Here is a 23,302-nt window from a genome sequence, read left to right as displayed (position 1 = left end):
GTGGCACGTGACTAAACCACACAAACTATTATTTATAAGATTATAACACTTAAAATAGATACTAGAAACTTTATAATTACATTTTCTCTATCAATTTGTGACATTATGTGATGCTTAAATTGAATCTATATAGCTTACATTCACGGCATTGTTTTAAGTATATGAACGTCACTTGAAGTCACAAATTGATAGAGAAAACAAACATTAAAATAATTAATAATAATGATTTAAATATGTTATATTTCACTAAATATTGATATGTCTCTTGTGAGAATTGAACTGGTGATCTATAGATTGCTTTATGACACTGTAAGCAAAGGGTGGAGTTTGAATTTGGAGCTTTAAAAGCCCATAAACCTTCAGAAATCCCAAAAAGCTTGGGCAAGAGCATGTTTGAATCAAGTTATTGATTACAAGCACACTATACTACAAATCTTCCGATATGAACGACTTGATCTTCCACTTCCCATCAGAGTCATCCATACTGTTTCTAATCTCATCAGACGGGCTGATGATCATAGTAGGGAGTATATCCTCTTGAATCTGGGAGGCTGCATAAGAGTGCCAAGATAGCTTGTTCTCAACTGGCCCCATTCTTCCATTGTTGATGTGAATTCTTTCCACTTCTTCACTGTAGAAAAATTCAATATCATCTGTCAAAATGAAAACCAAACGGTCTAGTCTTCTAACACACGCACGATTCATATATATCGTCTTGAGCTGATTGTGCCATGGTTCAATATAATTGTTGGTCAGGTATTGTAGATGGCTGGGCTGTATGTACAGTCTTTCCCATCTTCTCAACAACTCCATTGTTCCTGCCCACCTTTGTTCAAAATACTAGAGAAATTGATTTTGACTCTGAATACGTTCTGTAAAGTAGTCAATTTTCTCCAGGAACATCTCCTCATCAGATTCAACAAGAATATCTTTCAGATCATTCTTTAAATCTTGCTTGTACTTTCCAAGCTGCTCTGATGTGTATGACGCATCTAACTTCACTTTGCTGTCATGATTTTGCTGCCAGGCACAAAGAACATGAAAGTTGCAAAAGTGGATTGCAGCTTGAGGCAGCACTGCTGTGATAGCATTGATCTCAGCTATGCTACAATCAATGGCAATGTTTGTAGATGTAAATCCACTATTTGTGTAGAGGTGTACCAGCCATTGATCTATAGGGGTGGCACTATGATCATTTGTGATCATGTATGTTATTGGCATGTCTTTGCCTGTTTCCGGATGGTGTGTGACGATTGAGTAAAGAACTTCCATACTTCTTGCAGAGATTCCATGAGTAGCATCAATGCAAACTGACTTGGAAATTGTCATGAGTGCAATTTGGGAGGGTGATTGAAATCCAAATGCAAAAGGCAACAAAGAGGCATTAAAGGATAATAGCTGGGCAGTGAAGATACAGTAATTTTGGGAGGGCAACCTTTCATTCATCCAGATTGCTAGAGATCTGTCTTCATCTGAATGAAACATGTATAACAGATTCTTCAACTATATTTTTATTTAACACTTGTTTAAAGACTTTCTTAATATTTAATCACACATCTTTTTCATTCTGTTATACACATCTTCATAGTTGGGCTTTCTAATACTTACACCCCATTCCTCAATCCGGTTTAGAACAGAAATTCTAGTATTTCTACAATTGCTTCCTCCTTTAAGAAGATTCTCAATCATTTTGATAGCTTTAGAAGACAAAGGCAAAGTTCTAAGGTCTGATTTGTTTCCAGGAACATGATTTGTATAATCTGCTGACATGCAAAAAGTAACAACATCTGAGCTGACATATTGCTTAATGTGAAGAAAAGCAGAACATCCACAACGCTTCGAATCCTTTTGTGCTAAACAGTGAGTACGCTTTGTTTCATATTTGCCTCCACAATGATATCATCTTGTCTCTGAAAACACCAAATCGTTTGAGATACACAAATCTCTTTTCTTTACCCACTTTGTTGAACAAAGTTTGTGAATGAGATCGAGACATTCCTGCCATTCACTGGCTCTAACTGACACTATTGTTTTTAATGGAAGCATTTTTATTTCTCTAAAAGGCGAGTCGACCAATGCATTCTGCATATTGGACAGGTTGTAGGTAGTGTTGGACATTGTGAAACTTGTGTTTATGATATAATATTTGTATTCAAAATAAAGGGGAGCAAGAGAAAAAAAAATAAAAAAATGTTTTAATAAAAGCCACTCTTCAAAAGCACTGTTTGTAAAAGCCACAAAGCTATGTTCAATTCAATCTCATCAAGGAAAAAAATAGTGGACCTCCCCCAAAAGAATTAAAACTCAAAGGGAATAAAAAAGTAATTCCATCAACAGTAGTGCAAGTGCAAATTGTGTGTTCCCCCAAGTCGCACAATCAGCCCAAACCCTCATCAGTATCTATGGCCGTCCTGTTAAAACCATCAGTGGTCATACTATTAATATCAATCAAAAGGCTACTCTTTCATTATTTTTCAATAGCTATATTGATACAGTTGATGTCTATGTTTTTCCTACAAAATTTGATCTCATTCTTGGCCAAGCATGGTTATAGCAGGCAAAACCTATTCTCAACTGGCAATCTGATAACTGGTACTTAAATTGTGATGGTGTAGAATTCGTCCTCCACCTACAAGGCTCTCTGAAAATGAAACTGCAACTTAACTATTCGATTTCTGCTAAGCAAGCACAGAAACTCGTTGGGAAGGTGGAGACTGCATGCTATTTTTTATACATCAAGGGTGAAATGAATAAAAAAAAACAACGATTCTCAATAGGACAACCTTGTCAAGGAATTAAGCAATGTTTCCCAAGATAGCTTATCTGATTTACCTCTAGATTGAGATGTGAAACATGTAATCAATACTGGGGATGCGTACCCAACAAACAAATTACCATTCACAATGAGTCCACATGAACAGGACGAATTAAAAAAGCAATTAAAAGAACTACTTGACCTTGGTCTGATCTGCTCAAGCTCATTACCATGGGGTGCACCAATTTTGTTTGTAAAGAAAAAGAACGGAGAGATGTGTATGTGCATTGACTACAGAGCATTAAACAAGATTACTATCAGAAACAATCATCTGCTGCTGCGAATTGACAAATGCCTGGAATGTCTTAAAGACGCCAACTATTTCACAAGCTTAGATCTACATAGTGGTTGCCATCAAGTCCGCATACAGCAATCTGATGTCCCAAAAAACACTTTCAATACAAGATACAGGCAATACAAGTTTCTGGTACTTCCTTTTGATTTGACTAATGCCCTGCCTACTTTTCAACAATTGATGAACAATGTTCTTGGAGATTGCCTCACTGAATTTGCATTGGTCTATCTGGATGATATCCTTATTTTTAGCAAGACATGAGAAGATCACAAAAAACACGTTCATCATATACTAAACCGCCTGAGAGATGCCAAGTTAATTGCAAGCCAGAAGAAGTGCAAATTCAACAAGAATGAACTTACTTTTCCAGGCTTCCAAGTTTCTGCCAAAGGCATCCTTCCCTCTTCTGAAAAAATCAAGACAATACAAGACTGGAGCCCGCCAACAAATGTTCCAGAGGTTAGGCAGTTTATTGGATTTGCTCAACATTACTGTCGATTCCTACCTGGGTTTGCTGGAATTGCCTCTCTATTAACTGATTTAACAAAAGATGCTGGTCCAAAAAGATGCCCGATCGTATGGACAGAGGTTTGCCAGACTAGTTTTGATATACTGAAAAAGAAACTCAGTTCTGCTCCCATCCTCTTGGCCCCTGAATTGAAAAAAAGTTTTTGCATTGAAACTGATGCATCGGATTTTAGTGTTGGTGCCATGTTGCTACAAGAAGATGAAAAAGGAGTCTGGAAGCCCCTAGCCTACGAATCAAAGAAATTATCTAGTGCCAAAAGATCATACCCTGCCCAAAAATGTGAGCTACTTGGAATCTTGCATGCACTACGCACATGGCGTTGCATGATTGAGAGAAAGCCATTTACTGTGTTTACAGACCTGTGAAGTTTTATAGAATAAAATCAACAGTAAAAAGATTGAGACGTATATAAAAATACTTTGAGACTGTATATAGGTTGTCTTTATTAAAGAATACAAAGTTGTCCTTTTTATATCAAAACACGATCTGCTTTGTCAGTCACATCTTAATTTCTTAAGTCTGAGTTCATTTAGATATTAGAGAGCTGGTACTGCTATGTTTATAATTTAATCTAATTGCAGTGTCCTCATATTAACTCAGTGCTTACTGAGCTGTCATAATTACAGTACTTACTGTAATTAATTATTGGTCTTATTGATTTACCATAAGTAAAATAAATAAATTATTCATTTGTTCTTGTAATGATAGCTGTTTTACTATAATAATAGGAATATGTTCTTAGATGTAATAAATCCAACAACCAAGTGTCTGGATCACCACAAGACCATCTTCCACTTAAATATTTCCAAAGTCAAGTAAAGCCTACTGCAAGACTAGTGCAGTGGATTTCCAAGTTTGAATTGTATGACCCTATAATACAGTATAAGCCTGAAAAAGAAAATGGTGTCCCAGATGTTCTTTCCCAACTAGATGGTCCAGAGTGCAATGTATCAGATGTGGAAGCAATGGAGCCCAATTATCTATATGCTATGCCTACATCTGACACTGCCAACTGGCCAAAGTTTTATACTTGCCCCAAAAATGACTGGCTGGAAGATATTAAGGATTTCCTCACAAATCCGTGCAAAAACTTTGTGGTTTGTGACCAAAAGGTATTTAGACTTGTAAAGATTGGTGCCACTGTTCAAGAAATAAGATTTGCCTTGTTCTCCAAGTGCACTGATTTGGTCAATAGCTTTCACACTGGGTTTGGACATGCTGGAGAAACCACAGTATATGACTTAATGAAGAAATGTTGTTGGTGGCCTGGTATGAGAAGTCAAATTTAAGAATGGCTTACCAAGTGTCCAGAGTGCCAGTTAGCCTTGAATGCCAAGCGAAATATTTACTATACTCCAATGATACCCCTAGATGTGCCTTCTGTGTTCTCTCATTGGCATCTAGATTTTATTGGTGAATTACTGACCTCTACACATAGTAACCGTTTGATTTTTGTTGCTGTTGATTATGCTACAAACTGGCCAATTGCTTGTGCTGTCTCTGATGCTACTGGTGAAGCTATTGCCACATTTTTATATGAAGAATTTGTGATGCGTTTTGGTTATCCTAACAAAATTCTAACTGATCGTGATCCAAATTTCATGTCTCAGATCCTCAGTTATTATATCAAGAAAATCAAGCTGCACCATAAGTTAACTTCTGCTTTCTACCCACGAACAAATGGTAAATGTGAACGCCTTAATGGTATCCTTAAGCAGATGTTATGCAAGTATGTAAATGAAGCTATTCATTGCTGGGACGAGTATCTGGACTCTGCATTGTTGGCTTGTCAAATTCGTAAGCATTGTACCACTGGTTTTAGTCCATTTTTCTTGACATATGGCCATGAACCACGATTGCCTGATGATTTCTTGAGACTGTCTCTTGATTCTGCACTTCCCAATGATCCCCAAGTTTTGGCTGACAGTTCTATTCCTTTTTTGCATCAACAAGACAAGGATTGTTGGGATTCGATTATGAAGCCACATCAATTTTCTATTGGTGAACACTTACTACTTCGTCATGAGAATAAATTTGGTCTAGAATACAACTGGATGGGACCTTACATTGTTGTCAATAAAAACACTGAAACCAATATTTATAAAATCACTACTATGGAAGGCGTCCCCTATTAATCCTGAGTTCATGCTGATAGGGTGCACCTTTTTTATAATAGACAATTTTTGAAAAGAGAACATTTTTGGAATTTAAGTACCGATTCCAAAATAGTATTTTTAAAGTCAGAGATGTGATATTTATTGATTTAATCTCAGCTTATAATGAGATTTGTGAAGCTTTGAGAATTGTTTCACGATTTCAAATGCATGTTCAGTATCATGACCAAGACTGTAGGCATTAATGTAGGCAAAACTTTTGTGGAAGTATCTTCGAATCTTTTCAGGGACATCATCTTCTGGTAGGCAAACACTATCCAGAAATGAATTGATTTTTCTATTCAATGATTGAAAAGAATAATCACATTCACGTTGTGCTTCTTTCTTGGCTGCTCCCCAGTATCTTTTGATCCAATTACATTCACAGTGATATTTTGGATACAGTTCAAATTTGTGTCCACTGCCTTCAACTATTTCTTTGAGTGCTGATTTTTGGTTGGCAAAGTCTGGTTGTCTCTCCATAATATAAATTGCACAACATCTAGAATCAGCTGTCATGACATTATTGCAAGAACTTTTTAAAGAGTATCTCTCTGCTTCGTTTATATACATAGAACGTTGCTGTAATATGCCGCAAAGGCCAATGAAATATTTTTTGTATTTTTTATTCTAAGTATGAATAGTTTATAGACACGTTTTTTAGCATAAAGTGATCCCTTATTGTAATTGTATAAATTATGTTTTTATTTGGATAGGATTGTATATAAATCACTTACTTTATAAAGCCAAGACTCAATTACTTCATATTCTTTAAGTTTTTCTTCATTACTCTTTTTTTGAAAAAAAAACTTTTTACTGTTCTGCATAGTCGTATTGCTTTCTGACATAAAATGAGCTGTCACGAAATTTTCCCTGGCCTGAGTCACTGTCTTTTACTTCAATTGCACACAAGTTCATATTTTGTGCCAAAAGAGCGTCTTCAGGATAGGTTTTATGATGGCTGCCTTGATCAAAAAGAAAGACAGCTACTGCATTTGGGTGTATGGCATTGAAAAGAGGTATTATATCTGTAAGCTGGACGCACATATGACTACTTTTCCAATAGCCTTCATATTGAGCTCCAGGATAAAATACCACTTGCAAAGTTTTGTACTGGTCTCTTACATATTCTCTCATTGTTCCATGACAAGGGCATTGGAACCCGAAGATCATTATTGATCTACTCTCAGACTTTGGCAAACAATAACTTTCACCATCTTCCACCCAGGCGTACTTTTGATAGTCATTAGCATAGAATGTACTTTTGTCATGTGTGACAAATACATGCTGTTTGACACCTTCTGGCAATTGAGAATATGACACAAGAGAAGGTGTAACATTGTCATTTTTCTCAGAGTATTGATAGTATTCCATTATGCGTTTGCTCCATGTATTTCTATAAGAAAGCACATCCTTGCGTTTATGCCCATCAAAGTATACAACTTTTCCTGTAAAATAAACATGAGTTATATTAATGTGACATTCTATTTTTATAGAGAAAACCACACTCTGGTTTTCTATATTTGCCTACCTAAATGATTAAAATGAAATCCTCAAGATATCAGCTTTCGTCTTAGACAATCTGTAGACAATGGCTTAATTGCACTATTTTTGATCTCTAACTCATCTGATAGTAAGCTGCTACCAATGGCCTTAGGCAGAATGACTTCTTTCAAGTGAACTGAAAGTCCAGCAATACTTCTTTTAGCTCTTGGCTAACCTCTGAACCATTCGAGTATTTGCTACTTGATGTCTTCATTATCAAGAACAGAGACACGTTTGGCATGCTTGCCTTGTGTACCAAGACTGATTCGTCTAGTCTCCAAATACTTCTTTGCATGTTGGCAAATCTTATGGGCTCTGTACCAAGCAGATTTTTGCTTGTATACAATGTCGCTTACAAACTTAGAAGCTGTCATTTTCTTCATGTCCATATTGATCAAAGCATATAAGTAATGATATGCTTCTTTGTACTTTCCTATCTCTGCTACACCAAGTTTTTGCTGCTCTGAAGTCAAACTGATGACAGATACTGCGAACTTTGACAAGTCAATGATTGCATCTTTTACTCTGCTTTTGAACTCTTCCTTTGACTCGACTTCATCTGCACTATCACTTTCTTCATCCAATTCAATTTCTGTCTCAGCAGAAGAAGAGTTTGTGATAGGCAAAAAAAAAGGAGTCAACTCTAGCACTTCCTTTTGCTGCTTCTCTTTCTGCCTTTTTCAGTCTACAAACATGTCGAGATAAGTATGATAAATGATTGCAACTGTATTTTCCATTGAGAGCATCTTCAGCTTTTTTGGTCCAAGAAAGTCCGAGATTTTTGACATCACTGCCAGAAGATTCCAAAATCTCAGAGGTAGGATCAACTTCCTTTCTAACTAACTCTACACTTTTGCTCTGAGAGTGAGAAAGTCTTTTAGCAGCAGCTTTTTGAGATAAAGCTCTCATTTTAGAATTGATTGTTGACATTGTCGATTGTGTTTTTATCAGGAACAAATTGTTTTTTTTAAAATAGATTGTCTTATTTAGTAACGTTTTACATTATGTAAGTTGATAAAGAACTCAGTTGGTTATATTATTGGTTGAAAAATGAAGCCATCATTTTGGCCACACTGCTTAAACACTGAGATGTTACCTTGTTTAAAAAAATATTTTTGCAGAAAAGTAGTAGATGTCTCACCACAAAGAGTTTCTAAATAGCATTAAGAGTATATTAAAGCAAACAGAACTCAAGAATATTAAGATTCCAGAAAGCCTTTTGGCTTTCTAGTTTTATTAATAAAAAATACACACTATAAAAAGATACATTATATGTTACGCAAATATCAAATTAAAACCCAGGTATCATTATTATTGGCCAGAAAATGAGGACATTTTTTGAGACTCCCTACTTAAATATCGAAACATTATCTTGCTTAAAGTTTTTTTTTGCAGAGAAATAAAAGAAGTCTTACTGCAGAGATCTTGTAAATAGTAAAGCAAACGACTCAGTGGTAACAAAATTCAAAAAAATTAAGATCCCATAAAGCCTTATGGTTTTCTAATTTTACATATAAAAATTGTCGATTATAAAAAAGGTGCACCCTAGACTGAAAATTGCAAAATCTGACGATTTTAACAAGACTTGGTATCACCCCACCATTTCCTGTTGCTGTATCCAATATAATCATACGTTCAAATAGAGCACACAGACAATAACACAAAGACATATTGAATAAGCAACCAGTATCAATTATACATTATTTCTCACACTATCATGAAATAAAGAATATACCAATAACAAGATCACACACCTTAGTCAACATCACTAATCACTTAAACAAGAGCGTGGGTAATAACTTAACAATATATTATCTATGATATAAGAAAACAGACATCACATGATATACTCATATCATTATCTTAAATACACACACAATGTCTATATAAACTCACATAGCAAATAGCAATAGAAGATCATCTCTCTTTTCATCAATAAACAAAGTCTCACCATACTTTTCGTCTGCACTTTGTTTTTCTTTCTTTTTCTAAAAATATAACACCCGTGCCCAAATGCACCATGATAACACTCTTGATTCCATCTCTCCTTTGGCGTTTTCTCTCTTGGACTCTATTTTGGTTGATTGAGAACTATCAACAGTTTTGGAAGGGGGTGATGTTGTGCTTAATTTTGGTAATACAAGTTCTAGTAACTTGTTCTTACAAAAGAAGCAGGAATTAGAATGATTATTCATCAGTTTATAATTTTAGAAATTTGTAATCAACTTATAATAATTTTTAATATTACTAGACACTACTTGAGTGTAGTCAAAGATGAATAATCATTTCAAAAAGTATATAAGATAACCCATAGCAAAATAATAAAAATCATTTTTATCCTCTCTCTTATTTGCTTACTCCTATGTTATTTGTCAAGTCTCAACTGGGTATATCTTTCTATTATTTTAACTTGTATAGGTTTTGATAATAGATCACCACCAACTAGGACGTTGTGAATAAATAGGAACAGATAGGAATATAGAGAATTAAATGCTTTTTATTGATATAAATATTGGAGTATTTATACAGATTTCTTAAAAGTGAAACTATCTAATCTAATTATTTTATCCAAGACATATTGGTTTTACATTTATGAAAGGCAATATAATATGTCTTGGTTAATAAAAAGGGGAACCAATTGGTATAACATTGAGGGTATATGTTAAAAAAATAACCAATTAGATACCTGACTTAAGGATTTTTATTCACAATGTCAACTCTGACATATTAAAGTATCATTCCTGATCTAGGCTATCTTCCAATTCACTGTAAACATAGCCAAATTGGTCAAGCTTTAATAACACAGGAGTAAGCAAATAAGAGAGAGGATAAAAAAATGATTTTTATTATTTTGCTATGGGTTATCTTATATACTTTTTGAAATGATTATTCATCTTTGACTACACTCAAGTAGTGTTTAGTAAGAGTATTCGTAGCAGTAGCATTTTAATTAGTATTAAATTGAGTGCTCATAAGCCACATCTGAGGTTAAAAACAGTCGAAAAAGCAAGAATAAAAAATCAGTAGCATTAAAAGATGAGCATTTAAATAATTATACTGCTATATATCATTTTTTTCAGTAACTTTTTTTTTATTCTTTTCTTTACTATCTTTTGATTACAATTTTCTAAGCTTCTAAATTCAATTTTATAAAATTGGACAAAGACTTTGATTCTATGATGCTTGAAAAAGAAGAATGCGATGCAGGAATGGCAGCAATGCTTCAAACCTACATTATTGACACCATGAAGCATCATTTTTCAGAACTGAGCACAAATGAGAAAAAGGAAAAGAAGACCTGTAAATTGATATTTCGTGACAGAATTTTCAGTGACTGTCAGTTGAACAAAGACTACTTTGACAAAAACTGGGTCTATAATGAAGAACAGTTTTGTAGACGGTATAGACTGAGCAAAACCTTGTTCAAACGTATCGTTGAGGGTATAAAAAGCATGATAGCTACTTCATACAGAAAGCTAATGCAGCCCGCACCCTTGGATTCTCTTCTTTCCAGAAGGTATCTGTAGCTCTTCATCAGCTTGCATATGAACTTCTTGTGGATTCTCTAAACAAAACGTTCAGAATGGCATAGGCAACCTCTCTGTAGTATTTGAGGCATTTCTGCTCTGCAGTTGTGAAAGTTTATGGGAAGGAGTACCTGAGATCGCCAAATCAGAATGACATTGAGAGACTTCTGGCAGAGGGTGATTCCAGAGGGTTTCCTGGTATGATGGGCTTGCTGGACTGTATGCACTGGGAATGGAAGAACTGTCCAACTTCCTGGCATGGATTATATGTCAGAAAGGAGAAAACTGCAACAATTGTGTTAGAAGTCATTGTCTCCTACGACTTATGGATATGGCATGCTTTTTTTGGAATGCCTGGTCTCGTTAATGACATTAATGTCTTAGAAAGATCTCCTCTTTTTGAGGATCTTGCTGGTAGACAAGGTCTAGTGATTAAATATACAGTCAATGGTAACCAGTATAAGATAGGATATTACCTGACAGATGGTATATACCCTGCGTATGCTGCTTTTGTAAAGAGCTTTAATGATTCTCAGTCTGCAAAAGAGAAGGTAATAAATTATATGCTATACTCTGAATTCTCTTAACTAATCACTTCTCTTTTTTCAAGAACTTTGCCAAGGTGCAAGAAGCAGCACAGAAAGATGTAGAGAAAGTGTTTGGCGTGTTGCAGTTGCACTTTGCAATAGTTGCAGAACCTGCAAGAATGTGGAAGCATGATACTCTTAAGAGTATCATGACTATATATATATAATTCTGCACAACATGATTGTCGAGGATGAGAGACAGCAGAGACTTGAATGAATAGACGTAGATGTGATGGCAGAAGAAAGGTTGGAAATGCAGAATATCTTGACTAGGATGCCAACTCTTCTTTCTAGATCGGAGATCTTCCTTCTGAATGGAAGCTTTGCTAGTTGTCTTCAAAGGCATTTAGAAATTCGGGACCAGGAGAAACACTTTCAGTTAAGACAAGATCTTATGGATAGCCTATAAAAAAGAGAAGGAGAAAAACAAAAAAAATACATTTAAATATTTATATTTTATTTTTTGCAAATCAATTGCTGTCAAGAACTACAACATCACTGCTACTATCATTGTTATTGATGGCAGGCTCATCCCATATACCCCTCTCTCTAATCTTCAGTTGCTGGTCCATAATCATCTGGCGGTCTCTAGGATTTTCAATGGAGAGAGGGTTCATGAACAAGACACGGAGGTCCTCAACCCTTTGAAGTGCTGAGGTATGTATTTTCAGAGCCAGTGTATTGTTCTCATAGGCTCTGATCTTCTTCTGAACATTTATTGCATTTTTTCGATCAACTCAGCACATCGTTTGCCCTTTTTCATCATCTCAGCTTGCACAGAGAGAGCCTTTTTGAGCTGCTTTTCCTGCATCTTCTGTTCTGCCACTTGGGTCTTCACTTGTTTCCTTCCTATAGGACGAGATCCAGCCTCTTCTTCTTCTTTTTCTTCTTCTTCTTCTTCTCCATCTTCTTCCTCATCTTTGGCACCACCAACAGTAGCGAGGGCAGAGCTTACCACCTTGCCCTTTCCAAACTGTTTTTTATGTGACACCTTGAGCTTTGGTTTTCTAGCCTCCCATTTCAGGTGCTTGGACAAGATGTTGTAACAATGAACAAGATTGAAGTTTGTTCCTGTTTCAGCAAAGTACATTTGCTTTGCTTTTGACTCCTAAACTTTTACTTAACTACTGTGTACATCATCATATATATTGTTTACATATTAATTATTTACATCTGATTCTTCATTTGAGCCACTTGATTGCATCCCTCTCACTTGAGACAAAAGCCCAGCATATTTACTGACTACCCTGTTAATGATATGCCAACGAGCAGGCAAAGCACACTTATCATGCTTAATAGCATCTTTACCCAAGGACTCGTGATAATAAAAGCTTATTCTTGACCAAAAATTTTCACTCTTTTGCTCAACGCAACTGACAGCATCCAAGGCAACGAAAAAATATGAGCAGCAAAGTTGTTTGTCTTCTTGGACAGAGAACTTCTTTTTTAGGAAACTTTTCTATTTTATATAAGTATTAAAAGTATTTTTTTATCAGTTACAGGAACAGAGTTCTTTACTTTAGTATCACATATAAGCTGCTTTGAATAGAAAAACTACTTTTGTCAGAAATTCTAGACTCATCATTGGAATTGGTAATGGGTGGGGTGCTCATTTTTTAAAAAAAAACTTTATTAATTTTTTGATTTTTGGTGGAAGGAAAAAGAAATAAGAAAATTTAAATGCTCAGCAAGTTTTTAAATTAAGCATCTATTTCATTGCTTAAGATCATAAAAATCACAGAGCATGGAATTAGATGCTGTTGGAAATGCTACTGCTGCAGACCACTTTTTCCAAAAAGCATTTACAAAAAGCACTTAAATCGGGAAAACTGAATTTAAATGCTACTGCTACAGATGCTCTAATATTACAAATTATTATAAGTTGATTACAAATTTCTAAAATTACAAACTGATCAATAATCATTCTAATTCCTGCTTTTTTTGTAAGAACAAGTCACTAGAACTTGTATCACTAAAATTAAGCATGACAAAAGCTTGACTAATTCGATTATGTTTACTGTCAAGTCTCGATCTGGTATTTCTTATCTGACACTTGTAACTTAGTCACAGAATCAATACCACTGGGAATTGTCAAGTTTTAAGAATAGTTTTTTTGATAAGAATAAAGATGCTTTTTATTACTTATATTTCTTGACTATTTATACAAAATGATGTTTGATTTCTGGCTAAAAGAATAGCTACAATAATATGTTTTAGATGCTTGATGTCTAGTAATATCTTCTACAAGTATATTCACCATCTTAAACATCTAAAACATATACAGGAGACTAATTGGCAATGTCAAGATCTTTTACCCTAAAAAGCCAACCATTACTGATTGCTTGGAATTCCTGATTTTAGACACCGATGTCAACTCTGACTGGTGACAGTAATTCCCCAATCAGAAAAGCAAGTCACACATTTATTTTCATTTTTTTCATTTGGGCAAACTTTTATTATGCGCTTACCCCTTAATATTTTTTTTCCAAACACACCTTTTTTACCAAATCTCAAAATGTCAACCTTTAATATTGCTGCTAATTACAACAATTGCATAATTCCAGATTATATAGAAGCTGTCGACTCCTTTGATCTTTCATCTGAAGATGAATTTACAAATTGGTTAAATGATATAGCTAAAAAACATGACAATTGGGTTTATCATCGATCTTACAGTCATGAGAAGAACATGGTCTTCGTTGGGAAGCCTCTTGAAAATCCTCTCAAAGTAAAGACAGTAGTTTACTTGTGTTATCATGCTGGAAAACCACAAGTCAAAAAAAAACTTCTCAGCCTGCTCAGAAATGCGTCAGAACAACCAAGTCCATCAAGATTGGTTGTCCTGCTAGTATCTATAAGCATACCATGACTGATGATACTGTTTGTATCAAATACAACTGGCAGCACCCAAATCATGATCCATTTAAGATTGAAGAAATCAGTTCGTCAAGATTGCCAGATGAATTAAAACAATGGGTAGAAGGGCTTGTCAGCAAAAACATGGATTGGAAATCCATCAAAAACATGTTTAGAATGAGTGAAGACAGACTTCTTGAAGTAAATATTATGTAGTATATTTTGAGACACTTTCCTTATTTAAAATTACATAGCTTGAACAAGCTGGCAATAGTTCTTTTTTCCCTTCTTCTCTTCTCATTGATTATCAATATGTGAGAAATGTTATCAATGCTGAAATAATGAAACTCTCAAGAAAACATGTGGATCATTATGAAAGTGTCAAACTGTGGGTTCAAGAGTTGAATGAAAGTGAAATTACTACTCTTTTTACAGTTCATAAGAATGTTTTCTTCCTTGTTTCGTGGGTTTCTGAGTGGCAGAAAGGAATAAATAATATGTATTATTTATATTTTATTCTATACATCTATTTATACATCTTATTATTGTATTAGTTTCTGGAGAATTCAGAAGAGTGGTGCATTGACTCAACATACAAAACAAGCAAGTCATTCAATACTGTAGCTGGTAAAGAACCTGAAGATTGCTTTGTGTTTACAATTACTGTGCAAAATCCTATCACTAATAAGGGATTGCCTGTCTGCTTCTTTATAACTGATCATGAATATACCTCAACCTTGAGTCAATGGTTAACATGGGTAAAGAACACCTTTACATTAAAGATGAAAAGAATAATAATTGACTGCAGCCCTATCGAAATTAGTGCAATTGAAGAAGTCTTTGGCAATAGTGTTAATATCCTGTTATGTCATTGACATATTAAAAGAGCATGGGAAGTTAATGTAAAGAAGCATATAAATAGTATATTTATTTAAAATTGTGTATATCTCATCACTGCAAAAACAGATCAATTTCGCATATGTAAAGTATACCTAAGTTCTGATAGACAGAATAGGTAAAATTGTAGTTCAGCTCACTTTTGTGAGTAAAGTATTTGAATAGTATTTTAAGCTACTCTATTGGCTACTGGCAGCTGTGTAGCATTAGAATGCAACATCAAACTCAAATAAAATAAAAGTGTGTTTTCTTTGTAGTCTCTTTCTTTACTATTAAATACTATTGTAAACCTTTCTTTTCATTTTAAAATGGCTCCTATTCGCAAACCAACTGTTAGAAAAGAGTGTCAATGCTCTATCTGTAAAAGCAAGACACTAGGATTCGATCGTGTATCTGTTAAAACATTTAAACGTCATCAAGAAAAAGATAATCATGATATTACACATGTTCAAACGCGTATGGTTAATACATTTGCTTTACTTTACTTTATTTTATTTTATTTTATATCATTTCCTTTTTTATTATTTTATATAATAATAATAATAATAATAATAATAATAATAATAATAACACTAATAATAATAAATGTGTAGCCCATGAAGACACATGCGATACAATTAGTAGTGCTGTTTCTGAGCCTGTAAATCAAGAGGAAGATAGTTTTGAATTTGAACAGGAAGATGTTGAAATGAATTCTGAGCTTAGAAGTAAGAAAACTTATTTTATTACATTGATTTATTTGGGTCTAACATTCCGCTATTGTAGATCTAAATGACACAAATGACATTTTGGATATACGGACAAGAAACCAACCTTTCTCTGAAACGGATTGCGTGTTTGGCCCTGAAGATAATGTCCAGTATACAAGTGACACTTATGAAGAAAAATATGAAGATGAATCCGATGTTGAGATGGACAATGATGAAGGTAGGTACACAGCTTTAGATAATAGTATATCCTAGAAAATAGAGAGTTAATCAACGTTCTTTAAAAAAAATCAAATTAAAGATTCTTCGTTGGAATCAATCTCGGAATTGAATTTGATTCACCGATTCATTGTTATTTCGGTTGCTCTTTTTGTCTCGCTATACGTCGTAGATGAAGGTGCTGTAATCCTGATTGCCATAATCAACAAGATACTGCAGTTTTTGTTTGACCCATTCCGCCTTCCAGTGAGTGTTGCTGGCCTCAAACGTTTGGCCGGATTTGAAGCGTTGACAAGTGGTGTCAAGAAGTATGTTGCATGTAGCGAATGCCATGCCATATATGATAATGAAGCCGCCCCTTTGTGTTGTACATCACCCAATTTTAGTAAAACCTCCTTGTGTGGCAACAGTTTGTTTAAGTCTGGTCCCAGATCAAAAGCACCTAAAAAGACATATGTATTCCACTCCGTCAAGAAAGCCCTAAAGACGTTTTTTCAATGCCCAGATTTTGAAAACAAGATCAACTCATGGAACCGCGGCCCGAAAATGGATAGCACTTTGTTTGACGTGTACGGTGGTGCGATGTGGAATGAGATAGTAGACATAGATGGTATACCTTTTGTTGATACCGAGCAATCACTCATGCTCACGCTGAACATTGACTGGTTTCAGCCATTTGATGGTGTTACCTACTCCTGTGGTGCCATATATCTTGCAATCAATAATCTTCCACGCAGTGAGCGGTTCAAGAAGGAGAACGTGATTCTTGTTGGGTTAATGCCAGGGCCTAAAGAAGCAAGCACTTCTGACATAAATAACTATCTGAAACCGCTTGTGGATGAGTTGATGGAGCTGTACAAAGGTATTAAGATTAAGACTCACCAATGTCCAAATGGTACTTCTATCCGAGCAGCCCTTCTCATGGTTGCCTGTGATATACCTGCTGCAAGGAAAGTATGTGGGTTCATATCCCATACAAGTACAAATGCATGCCACAAGTGTAAGCGTCAATTTTCGAGGTTGGCTGGAACGAGTTCCGTTGATTATTCTGGATTTGATTTCTCAAAGTGGCTCCTTCGCACTAAGAATGACAATCGTAAGGATGCAGAGATCTGGAGAAATGCAACCAAACCAACTAAGAGACAGCGTCTTGAAGTTGCACATGGTGTTCGTTGGTCCGAACTGCATCGTCTTCAGTACTTTGACATTGTCCGCTGCACAATCATCGATCCCATGCACAATCTTTTCTTAGGCACTGCCAAAAGAATGCTGGAGAGATGGGTTGCGGATGGATTAATCGATGATAAAAAACTCGTTGCCATGCAAAAGGCTGTTGAGAAGGTAGTGCTGCCGCCCGATTACACGTCACTTGGGACAAAGATTGCCAAGGGATTTCCCTATATGAAGGCTGATGAGTGGAAGTCTTGGTGCCTTGTGTACTCTCCTGTGGTTCTAAGGGATGTGTTGCCGTTGCCAGAGTTCAAGAACTGGATAGAGTTTGTTAACGCATGCAGATACTTCACCAAGCCTAGTGTTTCTGAAGAAGACATTGAGAAAGGACACAAATGCTTAGAAGAATTCTGTAAAGGGTGTGAGACATTGTACGACCTGGACCTTCTCTCTCCCAACATGCACCTGCATCTGCACTTACGCCAAACAATGATTGACTTTGGGCCCGTCTATGGCTATTGGCTTTTCAGCTTTGAAAGGTACAATAGTGTCCTGAAAAATATCAAGACCAATCGAAGAAACGGGTTCGAATCGACATTTATGAGACAGTTTATTGAAGAGTCGTGGAAGGGAGATTTTGTGCGTCGACTTCTGAAACCTATGCATGCACTTGCATGTTTTGAAATTTTTGATAAGTTCACCACCAACAACAACAACACCAACACCAACACCAACACTAACACCAACACCAACACCAACACCTACCTCTCTCACTCTTTCTCAATTTCCGAATATCTTGAAGCTTCACAGAATCTTTCAATGATAATTTGTGGAAACGAGCCCCTGCCACCATCCGCCTTGCCATTGAAAACAAGACCATTATCATTTATGCCAAAACATGAATATGATTGTCTTGTAGGATACTATCAAGCTGCGTACAAGAATCCACAGATCTCAGGTTGCAAAGATGTAATTGATGACTCACCTTTCGTCAATGACTGGATCGAAATGGTGAAGTCCGTTGATCTTCTTGGGCAAAGCTACAAAGGGTGCATTGGCACGAATGGCCGCGGATCATACATACAAGCATATTTCACTGAACGAACTGGGTTGGAACATGCGTATGTTGGAGAGATTCAGTACCTTTTTGTTCACAATTTTAGGCCAACTGTTTCTTCTCTAACATACAGAAATCCCCATAGTAGTCAGCATGTATTTGCATTTGTCAAATGGTTCAAATCCACTTCGGACAAAACAAGAGAATTAGAAGGAGTTGAGTTGTTACAGGATGAATTCTACAAGCAAGATTTTCAAAGCATCCTGCCAGTACATCGGATTCTCCTAACAGTTGCAATAGTAGATTACAAAACTACAAAAAATGTCAACAAAAAACTCGCGATTCCTTTACCAAAAAAAATTTACTATTAATTCTCATACACACACTTACTTATATATTTATCCTCTATTATTATTATTTCCTTTAATCAATTCAATTTCAATTATTACTATTTGGCCCTACAACAGAACATAGTAAAAAAGAAAATGTTTATTCATCGTTGATTGCCCAACGAGGCAATGACTGGGACAGAGTGGCAGGAACAGAGCAAGGCAACAATGTTGCTGGATATCTGTTCATTCTTGGCTTTGTTCCCACGCCCGCATTTAACACGTGATAGGTACGATCAATGTCATCAACCATTGTCAACAATCTGTTGAACTGTATTTATTTTTATTAGTTCTTTATTTTTCTTGTTATAAAACTTATTTATTTATTTTAAATATTATTTACCTCTTCACTTCTCCAAGTGGGGCAAGTCACATGCAAACACCGTCGTGGAAGATTGTCTACAATCTCAATATCCGACTCACCATCAGACATGGCATCCTTCTGAAAGAGTTTGAGATAGGCCTTCTCAACAGGGTTTCCAGTCTTATATCCCATTGCAGCATCAATGGCTACCCAGTTGTCCATGTATGTCAACTTGCGTCGGATAGACATCTGGTTATATAGATTGTAGCTTGAGAAAATAGTAATATATCAATTAATTTTTTATATAGTATATACAAACCTGAAGAGTACGACTGTTTGCTCTCCCCTTGCTGTTTTTCTTGGCCTTCTGCTCAGGAGACTCGTGAAAAGTACGATGACTGTGCTTGTACCTGTTCTTTATTTTATCACTTATCACCCGTGGGTGAGTACCAGCTAGACGAGTCTGGGCGCTAATGTAGCTCTTCAAGTAGTTGATAACAGCTACGTTATCGCGGTGGTTAATCTTCTCGTTCAAGTTCCACTTCTTCTTACTCTCGTTCTCAGCAACAAGAGCAGGGTTGTCAGACTCGAACTTCCAGTCCCACAACTTTTCCACAAAGATTTCCTAAATACAGGTTGTTTAATAAGTTGTTGATACTAACATATATTAATATTAATTACCGAGATAATGACAGAAACCTCGGCATCACTGAGGGAGGTCTGGGGGACATAGGATGGCATCAGAGATGGTTCTAGACTAGCCATACAAGTCTGATTGTTGGCATAGGCAGTTGCAAAGTCTGCAAATGCCGTATGTGTCTTTCCAGACATGTCAACAACAACGCCCATCCTGTTTTTAAAGGCTGCCATGTTGCTATTGACAGCAGCAATGTCATCCTTGACACCGTTGATATTGTTGTTTACTTTGTTAAACATTTCAACAATTTCCGCGTATTGCTGATCTTGGATAGTTGCGGATGAGAAACTGGGGGCAATTTCTTGAGGTCCAACACGGCCAGCCAAAACACGGTTTGCAGATGTAGATATACTTGCAGATGCTTTTCCTTTTCCTTTACGGTCTGTTTTTCTGCTGCTATTGGAAGGCATTTTTTCTTTATTGTATTTTTATTAAAGTTTTATACATTAATAAATTATTAAAATAAAATAAATGTATGGGTTGAAATATATTTATTTTTGTTTAATCAAAGATATACATACAAAATAAGTTAATATAAAGTAGATTTATGAAATAGCTGAGAAAAGGAAGAGATTATATATTATTTTCTATAAAATCCTTTATAACCTTGAACAACTTCTTTAATATTCAACATAGAACTTAGTGTTACAATATAATTTCGGACTATTCATTTTATTACTATTGTATTTTACTAGAGTCAATTCTCATCTAAACTGCCTTCTGTTTGAAAGCCCACTTTTTTTTCTTCTTTTTTTTTATTTTTTTCTTATTTCTTTTTTTCCTGTTCCTTTTCCGCTTTATTTACTTTTATTCTGGTTGATGTATTTGAGTTCACACCCTGGTAAGCAATTTGTTTTTATTATTCTACTGTTATATTTATTCTTAATGTTTTTTCTTTTATTATTATTGTGGTTGCTGATAGTATTACAAGTCTTTGCCATGTTGATTAATGGACAAGAACAAAAAGGTAAAACGCGGTTATTGTGTATGTGCTTCTTTATTAATTATTTTCTTTTTCTCTCCTCAGCTCATCATAAAGACATACCAACAGCAGAAATTTATCCGGTAAGTCTGAATAATGTATTTATTTGTTTTATTCTTATATCTAATTTTGTTTATTTTCTATCTCTGTTAGTACTGCCAACATTTCTATGTACCTGATTGAATGGCTTGTCTTTGAAAACCGGTTTTCTTTGGTAAGTAATAAAGCCAAACTTTATTCCATGATCTTTACTAATGCGTTTTATTAAACCTTTCAGAACAACAGTCAATGTGCACTATGCCTGGTTCTGACGAAAGTACTGGTAAGTAACCATATTATTTAAATTAAAGAAAAATAAATATTTATATAATCTAATATAATTGAATAAGTTTTTAGCCTTCTCTTACTAGTGAAATACCATAAACACGCGTTTCTTTTTAGGATTCTATTGTATTGGAAGTATTTATATATTATAATATATGAAAGGGTTTGTTATTATATTAATTATGTAGTAGCTTATATATTAGATTAGACTATATATTGTCAAGCCGTACATATTATAAGCAAGAAGCTTTTTTTTTAAATAAAAACAATTTTTCCAAAACAATCCCTATAAAAATATTTGAAATGAAGTGCAAGAAGTATTGCAGTAGTATGACATGTGTGAATCCTATAGTTTAGCCGTGCATAATTGTCCAATAAAAGTGTTTAGATTCGGAAGACAGTATACATAAATCCTGTTTCTTCTGTTAAATGATCCAATAGAATATCATTATTTCAGTAGACAGTTTTCTCTGTAAAGTAATCCAATAGAATTCTACTATTTCAGTAGACAGTTTTCTATCAAAAATAGATTTTTTATTGGAATCTCTGTTTCAAATCAAGTTTAATTTAATGTAACATCCAAAAAAAAAAAGATGCCATAATTTGATTATTCTCTCTGCGATTAAATAGTTTAAAAGAACCTTACATCTCTATATGGATCATTATAAGTTCAGAAGTTATATGGACAACTCACAGGTAACATAACATATTGCGAACAGAATCTATAAATGCCAAATTCCAGAATTTAATTATTCTGTCACTCAGAATTTCCCATACTATCGCATATGTGTAGAAATCTAATTCCCCAGTGCATATAACACTATAATATAGGTTAAAGTGCAAAACTCAACACATGCTTCAAACATAGCTCATAACAGTGTTTGTGCTGTATTAAGTAATATGATGCATACAACAACTTCTGTTGCCTATGATACATTGTATAATGAACTTCTTGTGAAATCTGGGAAATACAAGGACTTTATTTTGTACTTTAACAGAATGTAGGTGCTGAAAAAAGAATTATGGTGCAAAGCATGGAGATTGGTATGAAACTTTATTGATTATTAGCCCATTTCTAATATGTAATATAAACAATAGGCTGCAACCTTTCACACAAATAATTTGATAGAGTCTTATCACAATCAGCTGAAGACTTTCTATCTTGGACGTGCAAGATCTCTTCGAGTAGATAGACTTATTTATCTTCTGGCCAAAGTCTTGACTCTTAACTACAGACAAGAGAACGTCAAGATGTTATATAGATTCCAATCAGTATGCCTTACACGCCAAGAAGAGCAAAAAAGGCGAAATATATACATGTTAGATAGCAATACTGCTATGGAAATGGTTGAGAAATTGAGTGATACTGCATTCACTTGCAGATCATTCACAGTTGATTTTGCTATATATAACATTGAGCTACAGAATAGTTTTCTGCAAAACTGCACTTGCCCTAATACTTCCAAGCTTTGCAAGCATATCTTTCTCATCAATTGTATGCTAGACATTTCCTACTTTTTGCGCCAAAGTCTTTCCTTCTCCTCCTCTGCTGTCCATGTATCTAATACTAATACTAAAGCAGTAGTTGACACTTCCCTTCTTTCTGATGAGATAGAAGCTGATATCATGAAGTATCATCAATTATACTATATTGAACTTGACAGCAAGATAGCTGAGTAAAGGGAATCTCAGAAGACATGAACCAGTTCTTAGATACATTGAAGTTTGCATATAACAAGCTGAAAGAACATGGCTTCCCCTTTCAATCCCATCCACCTTGACAAGCACAATTTTTTTTATTATTTTTTTTTATTATCAATTATCAATTATATATTATCAACTACTATCTTTTTTTACTTTATTTTTAATTGTTATTTTTTTTAAAATTGTCTTTATAAAAAAATCAAAATCAAAGAATGTTTTAAGTTGTGACTTTCTTTTCTGTTTGGGGAATTAACAGTACTCAACTCTGACATTACAGTGAATTTGTCGGACATTATTTTGATGAATCCGAGAAATCACGATAATTGACCGCAGCAGTTCTGTGTGTCAAAGATATCTCATAGATAACAAACCACAGTAATATCTTGTAAAGATTAACCACAGTAACATCTTCTGAGCATCAACCGTAGTAAAAGAACTTCTCTTGTAATTAAATAGAGTATAATAGTTTACTGCAGATAATGTGCAGTATTAGTTTAGAAAACTATATAAGACAATTCAATTCCTATCAATAAAAAGTATCTTTT

At 34.9% G+C, this 23,302-nt stretch overlaps 9 protein-coding genes across 9 annotated transcripts; 4 read left to right on the top strand and 5 right to left on the bottom strand.

Moving 5' to 3' along the window:
- Positions 1 to 426: 426 nt before the first annotated feature.
- Positions 427 to 2,118, bottom strand: PHYBLDRAFT_169918 (hypothetical protein; the record flags this gene model as incomplete). The annotated part of the gene is made up of 4 exons (XM_018436210.1): positions 427 to 818; positions 861 to 1,503; positions 1,609 to 1,845; positions 1,957 to 2,118. 4 exons carry the CDS (start codon positions 2,116 to 2,118, stop codon positions 427 to 429), a joined length of 1,434 nt encoding a protein of 477 aa, XP_018290049.1.
- A 3,776-nt stretch (positions 2,119 to 5,894) lies between these two features.
- PHYBLDRAFT_169916 (hypothetical protein) lies at positions 5,895 to 7,166 on the bottom strand (the record flags this gene model as incomplete). The annotated part of the gene is made up of 3 exons (XM_018436209.1): positions 5,895 to 6,422; positions 6,530 to 6,581; positions 6,610 to 7,166. The coding sequence occupies 3 exons, from the start codon at positions 7,164 to 7,166 to the stop codon at positions 5,895 to 5,897; spliced, it is 1,137 nt and encodes a 378-aa protein (XP_018290048.1).
- Positions 7,167 to 7,534: 368 nt separating this feature from the next.
- Positions 7,535 to 8,267, bottom strand: PHYBLDRAFT_68717 (hypothetical protein; the record flags this gene model as incomplete). The annotated part of the gene is made up of 2 exons (XM_018442000.1): positions 7,535 to 8,008; positions 8,031 to 8,267. The coding sequence occupies 2 exons, from the start codon at positions 8,265 to 8,267 to the stop codon at positions 7,535 to 7,537; spliced, it is 711 nt and encodes a 236-aa protein (XP_018290047.1).
- Positions 8,268 to 11,214: 2,947 nt separating this feature from the next.
- Positions 11,215 to 11,618, top strand: PHYBLDRAFT_169914 (hypothetical protein; the record flags this gene model as incomplete). Its single annotated transcript, XM_018436208.1, has 2 exons — positions 11,215 to 11,415; positions 11,475 to 11,618. The coding sequence occupies 2 exons, from the start codon at positions 11,215 to 11,217 to the stop codon at positions 11,616 to 11,618; spliced, it is 345 nt and encodes a 114-aa protein (XP_018290046.1).
- Positions 11,619 to 11,921: 303 nt separating this feature from the next.
- Positions 11,922 to 12,541, bottom strand: PHYBLDRAFT_169913 (hypothetical protein; the record flags this gene model as incomplete). The annotated part of the gene is made up of 2 exons (XM_018436207.1): positions 11,922 to 12,103; positions 12,196 to 12,541. 2 exons carry the CDS (start codon positions 12,539 to 12,541, stop codon positions 11,922 to 11,924), a joined length of 528 nt encoding a protein of 175 aa, XP_018290045.1.
- Positions 12,542 to 13,966: 1,425 nt separating this feature from the next.
- On the top strand, positions 13,967 to 15,182 carry PHYBLDRAFT_146983 (hypothetical protein; the record flags this gene model as incomplete). The annotated part of the gene is made up of 4 exons (XM_018431777.1): positions 13,967 to 14,179; positions 14,245 to 14,508; positions 14,562 to 14,741; positions 14,862 to 15,182. 4 exons carry the CDS (start codon positions 13,967 to 13,969, stop codon positions 15,180 to 15,182), a joined length of 978 nt encoding a protein of 325 aa, XP_018290044.1.
- A 330-nt stretch (positions 15,183 to 15,512) lies between these two features.
- On the top strand, positions 15,513 to 18,728 carry PHYBLDRAFT_169911 (hypothetical protein; the record flags this gene model as incomplete). Its single annotated transcript, XM_018436206.1, has 5 exons — positions 15,513 to 15,660; positions 15,798 to 15,911; positions 15,970 to 16,131; positions 16,213 to 16,515; positions 17,287 to 18,728. 5 exons carry the CDS (start codon positions 15,513 to 15,515, stop codon positions 18,726 to 18,728), a joined length of 2,169 nt encoding a protein of 722 aa, XP_018290043.1.
- A 118-nt stretch (positions 18,729 to 18,846) lies between these two features.
- On the bottom strand, positions 18,847 to 20,157 carry PHYBLDRAFT_146981 (hypothetical protein; the record flags this gene model as incomplete). Its single annotated transcript, XM_018431776.1, has 4 exons — positions 18,847 to 19,017; positions 19,090 to 19,299; positions 19,370 to 19,675; positions 19,732 to 20,157. The coding sequence occupies 4 exons, from the start codon at positions 20,155 to 20,157 to the stop codon at positions 18,847 to 18,849; spliced, it is 1,113 nt and encodes a 370-aa protein (XP_018290042.1).
- Positions 20,158 to 20,696: 539 nt separating this feature from the next.
- PHYBLDRAFT_68724 (hypothetical protein) lies at positions 20,697 to 22,733 on the top strand (the record flags this gene model as incomplete). The annotated part of the gene is made up of 4 exons (XM_018442001.1): positions 20,697 to 20,714; positions 20,775 to 20,812; positions 20,883 to 20,943; positions 22,152 to 22,733. 4 exons carry the CDS (start codon positions 20,697 to 20,699, stop codon positions 22,731 to 22,733), a joined length of 699 nt encoding a protein of 232 aa, XP_018290041.1.
- Between the last annotated feature and the right edge of the window lie 569 nt (positions 22,734 to 23,302).

The sequence above is a fragment of the Phycomyces blakesleeanus genome (genome assembly GCF_001638985.1).
Source record: "Phycomyces blakesleeanus NRRL 1555(-) unplaced genomic scaffold PHYBLscaffold_14, whole genome shotgun sequence".
NCBI lineage: Eukaryota > Fungi > Mucoromycota > Mucoromycetes > Mucorales > Phycomycetaceae > Phycomyces > Phycomyces blakesleeanus.
This window is presented reverse-complemented; position numbering and strand designations above follow the sequence as displayed.